The 9,612-nt window shown below is 44.4% G+C and overlaps 1 protein-coding gene across 3 annotated transcripts in view; it reads left to right on the top strand.

The window, feature by feature from the left end:
- Nucleotides 1–1,119, top strand: part of tmem182a (transmembrane protein 182a) — a 55,201-nt gene extending 54,082 nt beyond the window's left edge. For 2 of the 3 annotated variants that reach the window (XM_062456600.1, XM_062456598.1), the window contains one exon: nt 40–1,119. In XM_062456600.1, coding sequence (XP_062312584.1) covers nt 40–263 — 224 coding nt within the window. In that variant the 3' untranslated portion in view covers nt 264–1,119. The remainder of the gene's footprint in view (nt 1–39) is intronic. The other variant, XR_009929731.1, reaches the window with a different exon arrangement.
- Nucleotides 1,120–9,612: the final 8,493 nt, after the last annotated feature.

Here is a 9,612-nt window from a genome sequence, read left to right on the forward strand (position 1 = left end):
CTCCTTCCCCACTCCCCCTCTCCCCTCTCTCTCCTCCAGGGGTGTTCCTCCTGGCTGTGGTGGTGATGTTCGTTCTCTGGTTGGAGGTTCTGGATGTGGTGCCCCTCTACAAGGACCACCAGCACTCGCTGTGCCCCGACTTCCAGCTGTCCATCGACTACGGCCTCTCCTTCATGTTCGCACCAGTCGGAATCTTTTTCAGCCTTCTAGCTGGTCTCCTCTTCCTCCTCATTGGCCGATCTGTTCAAATGCAGTATCACTGAATGTCGCCCTGGTGACCTCAAGGGGGAAATGGATGGAGGACTTCTGAGACTTCCTGAAGCTTCTGGACAATGGCTTCCACCTCCAGAACTTGGTTATGCTTGTGTGCTACAGTACATCAGCGATCCAGGAGACGGGAGAAGATTTTACGAACTTAATTAAAACAACAATGTATTTTGTCCGAACAAATATGGAGAACATAAATTGAGTTTCATATCAACAACCTATCTTTGCCTAGAGCATCATTCTGTTAGGTAAAACAAAGTACATCATGGGAAACATTTTCAACAAAGTCTCAAAATCCCCACGCCTGACACCTAGTGAAACGTGATTGGTTCAAGGGCTGTCCAAAGTATTGCCAGAACAATTAAGCAGGAAGTGAGGATGGAGAACATGTCTGTTAACTGTTGTTGCTGCTGTACTCACTGTTTCTCACTGTGGTTGGTGTTTTTTTTCCACATCATTTTGCTTAATGTGTTGCTAAATGTGTTTCGACATAAAAGAGGGCAGTAGTTATTGTAATACATTTCTGTATTCAGAGCACCTACTGTATGTTAAATTGTGTTATTTGTCACATTTTGTTTAATTTGAGAGGATAATTTATTTTCATCGATATGAGCTGCATGCAGTGTTTGTTGCCAGAGTTTCACAAAGTTGAGCTTACATTGATAGACTGAGGCAAATATTTGTATATCTGGTCTGTTTAAATCCACATTTCACCAGATAATTTGGGAATGGGTCATTGTATGAAGGCTTAAATTGTAAATAATAAATTAAACATGTAAGTGCTATTTTTAAATGTCAAATACCTTAAACAATTAACACAAATAAAATCAGATTTGTATATTTTAATTGGGATTTTGACTGTGTGTGATCGTGTATCTGGATGTACTTTCTTTGTTCCTATGACAACCAGCAGAGAGCATCATTGTCTCAGCTGTTTGCCACACAGCCTCTCTGAGCAGAAGCAAAAAGAAATAATCATATTTCTTGTTATTGCTAAAGTATAGAACCTAAATGGTCTTCTGCGTTTCATCACATCATCTGAACTGTTGGATCTATATCTGCCAGATGAACATATACACACCTGGGCTTTCAGGCGCCTGGTCATTTCACCCATGAATGAAGCATTTGATGAGGATCTGAAGGCAGTCTTGTGTTTGGTAATTCTCTGTCAACTCAATGCATTTCCCACATCTTGATAGAGTCCCCAATACAGACCGCAAACAGCTTCGGAGGACTGAACATCAAGGAGACAGTGTTGAGTGGTTTCCTGTAAGTCTGTTGGGCTGTACTGCTATGCTATGTATGATTATACAAACAACTCATACATACAACAAATAGAACACACGCATAGATATATACAACTTTGGGTTGTCATTAGAAATGCTACCATCACCTATCTACAGTATAGCTGAACTGTAACTTGCAGAGGTGTGAAGGGAACACAGTCACACTGACAGGAAAATAACACAAGGACTCCCAGCTTCAGAGAATGTCAGGTTACTGTACATTCGGAAACCCGCCAAAATGTGTGATGATAGAATTGAAATGGAAGACTGCGATATTACACTTCATCCCGGAGCTTCCCTCATACCCCAGAAACCCCTTATCTCCCTGGGATGTCATGGTTTAAATGAATTTCTAAGAAAATACAGTAACAAAATGGAATCGTCTTTTTAACCCTATCTCCATAGTGTGTGTGTGGTGTGTGTGTGTGTGTGTGCATAACGTCGGTCCTAGCCCCGTACCCCCAGAATCTGGCCTAGCAGACAGTAATGTCATCAGAATGGAAGTCCCGGCTGAATCCACCACTGTTCTGCATGATTGCCCATGATAATTGTGTGTTGATAGCGAGCGCGGAGAGATGGAGTATAATTTCCACAGAGAGATTCCTAAACAAATACCTGTGCTCAGCAGAGAGCCTGGAGGGCAGATGAGCGCTGAGCTGAATGGAAGATGAGGGGGAAAGAGAGGGATGAGAAAGATGGTGGAGGGAATGAAAAGGTGGAGGAGAATGAAAGGATGGATGAAGAGGCTGTGGGGGTGGATAGGAAGCAGGTGTGTGTGCGTGTGTGTGTGTGTGTGTGTGTGCGTGTGCATGTGTGTGTGTGTGTGTGACAGAATGGAACATCGAGTACAAACACGTTTGAAGGTGGTGTGGGCAGCAGGAAAGTGACAGTGACAGAAAGAGTGAGCTTGAGGCCAAAGAGACTGTCCACCTGACCTGCCTCTCAAAGCAATCCCCATGTGTCCAGAGGCGCTGTGGATGAATCAGGCAGACACGCACACCTCCTGAATACCTACACACCCTCTCCTTCCACCTCCAGGTGGACGGTAGAAACACTTGATAGCCTGACAGCCCTGCCCTGAGCGGATCATCAAGCCCACTTATCACAGATTATCGCAAATTATCTTCCAAATATGCCCTAATCCCAGCCGACACCCACGTCAAATTTCATTTTAATCTGATTCGTACCTCTCGGAATCAGCAGCGTGTATTTGAATTGCATGAACGATATGGCAGGTCATGTTTCACGCTGTGCTCCTCCTAAGAGAGAGCTTTACATAATTTCAGATTGAGGTTGTAATAATGAATAGACAATAGGCCCTGTGTTAATGTAAGAATTTACAATTCAGAACGCCGACTTGTAATATAATTACAGCGAATTATTCTGGACGTTTTGGGACACCACAGGTCCCCAACAGTGGAAAGTTCTAGACCACACAGCACTGCCTCAGCCTTCATTTTAATACATTAAAATACGGAGAGAAAAAAAAATCATATTGGTAGTGATTATGAGTTTGATAAACAGCATCGATGTGGCATTATCTAACAGAGAAGGGTCCTAGTTTATAATGGAGTACAGACAGAAGACAACCTCAGTGGGCTAGCCATGCCTGCATGCTGAAGAGCATGGGAAGCTAGACCTTCCCCGCACACTCAAGGTCTCTCGTCACAAAAGGGATTCTGAAGATGAAAGTCCACGTCGTGAACCTCCCCTCAAAGTGTTCCTTTCAAGCTGCTGACAAACGCCTGCGTGTTGCAGCACCGTACACGAAGCAGGCCTGAGACGCATCACGTATTATGGATGTGAAATCTTCAATCGGCCCTTCAACAGTGGGTTTCACATTAAAGCACAGAGGAAGAACCATGCATTTGGGTGAAGCATCCATTTTGCTCTATTCAGGGGACACAAATGGCTCTTGATTATCTCTGGGCCAAGTGTGGGTTTGTGTGCCAGGCTTCAACGCACTCAGCTCTCCTCGTTCGAGGTAACACAAAGCCTGATTGTAAAGGGATTTAATGAAGAAATGTTCTCCTGTGATCTTCCCCTTCTCTGCTATGAGGATTATAAACCTGCTGAAACCCAGAGACAAATGACACAACAGAGACAACATGGATACTCGTGGATCAAAACAACAATAAGAGGATATCTGAAGGTACTTTATTTGATGTCTCATCAAAAAACAGACCAGGAAGTTGTGATCCATGTTAGTGTCTGCAGTGGGAAGATTAAAAGTGTCCTGTTCATGTAAAATTGCAGGGGAGTGCCTTAAATTATTTCTTTGTTTGTTTTATTGAACCACTGGGTCTGTACAAGAAGGAGATTCTTATTTAAGAGCTTTTTCATTGACATTATACAGTAATAATGGTGTGTAAAGTCTTCAGAGGACTAAAGTAACACAGAAAAATAGCATGGTAGAGCTTTGTGTAATTGTTTCTGTTTGGGAGTATAACTATAGCTGTCTCCATGTATTCTAATCCAAACAGTCACACAAGCTCTACTAAACACACACATCTCCACCCTACATCCATTTATACAAATCCTTACACATCCTTCATTACTCATAAGCATCACCAGCAATGTTTAACTTGAATATGATCATTTTTAATTATAGTATTCAATTAACGGTTACGGTTAGTTAGCTAGTCAAGCTCCTTATTCAGGGTTTGCATACATTATCTTGTCATTCCACTCCCTGTTTGGTTTTGCATACATTATCTTGCCATTTGACTCCTTATTTGGGCCTAGTTTCCCCTCCAGCGATTGATTAATGCTGTAGTACAAACAGCCCTTTGATTTCTCATGAATATTCAAAAGGGACCTGCCTTTGTAGCATCATTCTTTATTCAGTGTTATAGCGAGAGGCTTGGGGACTGGCCTTGTTGCTCTGAAGGTTAACCTCTAACCCCCATCTAATAGGGTTGGATATTATAATAGGGTTGCTTACGACTGTGCAAGTACCCTAGACCTTTACCCAGCCTCTCTGCTCTTATCGCATGGTGCCATTTATATTTTATTTCGTAAGGTATTGCATCACTCTTTTTTAAATGCTCTTTTTGTGCTTTTATCACACTCTGATGTATTCTAAAGACCTAGAGTGTCACAATTTCCAGTGATAGGACCCAAATGCGGACCGGGACTGGTAGGTGGTGAAAAAACAAAGGTATTTATTGGTGACAGGTGGGTACAGGTGACGGTGGTAACAAACGTGCAGGTCGGTGGTGAGGGTGGCTAGGCGGGAGTGAATGGTTCTCCAGGGTGCAGAGGCTGAAACAGAGGAGCAGGAGTCCGGTCAGAAAAATAAGGTAGATTTTGCAAAGCGAACAGGATAACTAGTGGTATACTTCTATACAGGCACTGTATAGCGCATGGTACGTCTAACGATCCGGCAGAGACTGGATGTCAGGCCACAGTTTAAGTAGTGGTAATGGTAACGATGATCAGGAGCAGGTGTGTAACGGAAACAAGCTCAGGGGGGTGGGACCATGACATAGAGTGCATTATATGTTTTCCTTAAAAGCTCTTCTTCTTCTGGTGATGTTTCTTATTCTCCAGCTTTCTATCCAAGGTAGCTGGTGCCTTCCGTTTGTGAGAGAACATAAGCCCTTGGCGAAGGAGAGGCATGGGCCAGCCTTGAGACGCAAGGCTCACTGCGACACAGACAATGTCCTGTTCAGCAGCCTCCATCTTCCCGTCCTCCACACCCACATCCACACTGATCTGGTGTCGCAAATGCATTCGCGGTAGAGCAAAGTGAATCCTCTATTCTCGTACTTCTCATTCTCGTTACTCCCAAAGAGCTTCACTTCGGGTATCGCTCGCAAAAAGCTATGGTTTCTCCAACAAAAATAACTCTTAACTCGGCCAAGGGTTTTAACCTAGACATTTTACATTTAGTCATTTAGCATACGCTCTTATCCAGAGCGACTTACAGGGACATTCCCCCCGAGGCAAGTAGGGTGAAGTGTCTTGCCCAAGGACACAACGTCATTTTGCACTGCTGGGAATTGAACCAGCAACCTTCGGATTACTAGCCCAATTCCCTAACCGCTCAGCCACCTGAGTCTCCTTTTTGTAACACACATTTGTAACGCCAGTCATCTTAGTCCTACCAAGGTTTGTGGAGAATTGAATTACTGCTGTTTGGTAATAAATCTCTATTAATCTCTAGGTAGAACATTCAGATGAAGGACCACCCGTTTTTTATTGATAACACCGAGCCTGTTCATGTTTTGTCAGAAGATACGGTGTCTCCCCTGATTGGCTGTACCCTGCCGATCAGGAGGTCCTTCCACATGAGGATTCCTCCACATGCTGTTTGCACTGTTCTCAGCCCTGTACTAATTTTGTTTACAACCTGCCAAAGTCACAGAGGCATAATTCTTTAGACAGTAGAAAGCAACAGCATATTTATTGGTCCAGCCTTACGAGAGGGCCCTGTCAGGTCCCTTCACTCCCTAGTGTGTCAGCCCGGGTAAATGGATTCAAAAATATACACAGACAGTCTCTGTTTACCATATTTTATTATGAGAATATACAATTCTAATGTGCTTTATTCAAATGCTTGATATTTTCTTTGTTTATCTTTACTCATGTGTATTCATAAGTTTTACTTTGTTCTGGGCGTCCCCTCATTAAGGGAACATTTATGAAAATTACGATGTATTATTTATTAAAAACCTAAACAAAAACAAAATACAGGCATGTTACTAACGCTTGAACTACACCCATGCAGGCATTAGAGTCACACGTTAGAGCTAATCTGGGTGACGTGTCTCCGATTTAGCAAGGCTCAACCACATGTATGATGCACAGTGGCACTGTCAAAGGGTGAGGAACAGAGATGATGTAGGCTGTATTATCATAGCTAAAGGAAACCAGTACACGCACACACACACACACACACACACACACACACACACACACACACACACACACACACACACACACACACACACACACACACAGAGACAGACACACACACACACAGACACACACACACACACACACACACAGACACACACACACACACACACAGAGACAGACACACACACACACACACACACACAGACACACACACACACACACACAGACACACACACACACACAGACACACACACACACAGACACACACACACACACAAACACACACACACACACACACACAGCCTTCATGTCTTTCTTTCTCGTATGTGTTGAGAGAGACACAGAACACAGAACACAGAACACAGAACACAGAACCCAGAACCCAGAACCCAGAACCCAGAACCCAGAACCCAGAACACAGAACACAGAACCCAGAACCCAGAACCCAGAACACAGAACACAGAACCCAGAACACAGAACCCAGAACACAGAACACAGAACACAGAACACAGAAAAGGGAGGATGATAATGTCACATGTTGAACGGGACAATACAAGCGAACATCAAAAAGAACAACAACACGCTTTACGGTAGCTTTCACACACACACAGGGAAACACACACACACACAGGGAAACACACACACAGGGAGACAGACACAGGGAGACACACACAGGGAGACACACACAGGGAGACACAGACACAGGGAGACACACACAGGGAGACACACACAGTGAGACACACACACAGGGAGACACACACACAAGGAGACACACACACACACACAGGGAGACACACACACAGAGAGACACACACAGGGAGACACAGACACAGGGAGACACAGACACACAGGGAGACACACACAGGGAGACACACACAGGGAGACACACACAGGGAGACACACACACAGGGAGACACACACACAGGGAGACACACACACAGGGAGACACAGACAGGGAGACACACACACAGGGAGACACACACACAGGGAGACACACACACAGGGAGACACACACAGGGAGACACACACAGGGAGACACAGACACACAGGGACACACACACACACACAGGGAGACACACACAGGGAGACACACACACAGGGAGACACACACACAGGGAGACACACACACAGGGAGACACACACAGGGAGACAGACACACAGGGAGACAGACACAGGGAGACACAGACACACAGGGAGACACACACAGGGAGACACACACAGGGAGACACACACAGGGAGACAGACACAGGGAGACACACACACACACACACACAGGGAGACACACACACAGGGAGACACAGACACACACACAGGGAGACACACACACAGGGAGACACACACACACACACAGGGACACACACACAGGGAGACACACACAGGGAGACACACACAGGGAGACACACACAGGGAGACACACACACAGGGAGACACACACAGGGAGACACACACAGGGAGACACACACACAGGGAGACACACACAGGGAGACACACACAGGGAGACAGACACACAGGGAGACACACACACAGGGAGACACACACAGGGAGACAGACACAGGGAGAGAATACTCACACGTCTGTTGTATTTCAAGCTTGTCCTGTATGGAAACTGTTAGAGTAACTCATGTGTTTGAATCTTCAACTGTTTTATGTTCATATATAATCTTATAATTGTAATATTTTCAGTTTCTGGGGACCGAAGAGTCTCGTCTCAAGAAGGTCTGAATTCCAGCTACAGCCTCTCGTCTCTTCTCTCTGCTTGTGTGCTTTTATATACAGTTAAACTTGCTAATATTATGCTTTAGACCCTGAATGGGATTGACATTTATTGAAAGTAAAATGTTCCTGTGTGGAAAACATGGTCCTGTACTGGTTTTGCAATGGTAAAGGCAGACTTAGTATTAATTGAAGTATAATGATATCCTGAGCAGAGATGTAAGAGTGGGTCAGTGCATAATGTATCGCCATGCAGACAATAAATGAATACGTTCATATATTCATGTATTCATTTATACATTTGGACGGCGATTCAGTTCGTTTTTACTTTTCATATTTTTCACTTCCCATCCATAAGATCTGCCATTCGTTTTCAGTTTTCAGGTAACGTGAACATTGTTTCATGTTTTTATGTGACACAGAAGACTCCCCTCATCTATAACAGGAGCACTGAGTGATTGTTGTTCAGGATGAACCAACATCCACTTTGATCCTCCTCTCCCTTGTCTCTACAAGCAAGAATCACATTGCCTCTGTGGAAAATGACACCCTCCTGATATTTACAATAAGTTTCTACCATCTTTCTATTCCTTTTTTTCTCTTTCTCCTCAGCCTCTATCTCCACTGCTCTCTCCTGCGTGACAGGCTCTCTGTTTCAACATGATAATGTGTCATGGGACCTTTGTGATGTTCATCACCTCTTCACGTCGACATCTAAAAGTACCGTATTAGCGGTTGTTTTCTGTTTTTTAGTTAGTAATATGTCATGCAGCGTCAAGTTTACGCTTCCCGGGTAATGTTTAAGTCTGGTCTCTTGAGGAGACACAGGACTGGGAGAGGCCTGTTGTTGTCTTCTGTTGGTCCGTGAAAACATCATCAGCCTAGTCAAGAGGAAAGTTGTGATGACGTGCTAATACAAAGCAGGTCACATGCCGATGGGCAACTACAGTTGAGGGGGCTTGTAAATGTTATATTGTTGATAAATAAACATTATTTCTAAGATGTGTCAGGTCCTGTTAGCATGTCCTCCTCGCTGCGGCTCATTTGATTTGCCGCTCTCAGGGTAAGGAATATTTAATTACCTCACGGAATGATAATCACCAATCAGATGAATAATAACCAATTCAGTTTCCCGGTAGCTGCTAGCGTGCTGAGAGGACGGGTGCATGGAGGTTTCGTATTTACATACAGCCTCCAGCTTCCACTCCCCCTTACTTCCATCGTGTGGTGGATGAACATCAGAAACATTCCTGTATAGCGAGTCTTCTTCCCATGTTGCTGTGGTGAGAATGTTCCGGTTCTTTCTCGGCTGATTGGGGAGTGACAGTCAGACATCGCAGACAGGAAGGGTGATACCGTTCATGGTTTGTGTGTGTTCGACACGTCTGTCAGAACAGAGTTTATCAGACCACTTTGTCTCAGGGCTAGGCCCATTGTGATCCACTAGATGGCAACAGAGATTAGTTGTGCTAAAGTGTGTTGT

This window comes from Osmerus eperlanus, chromosome 3 (genome assembly GCF_963692335.1).
Source record: "Osmerus eperlanus chromosome 3, fOsmEpe2.1, whole genome shotgun sequence".
Taxonomy (NCBI): Eukaryota; Metazoa; Chordata; class Actinopteri; order Osmeriformes; family Osmeridae; genus Osmerus; species Osmerus eperlanus.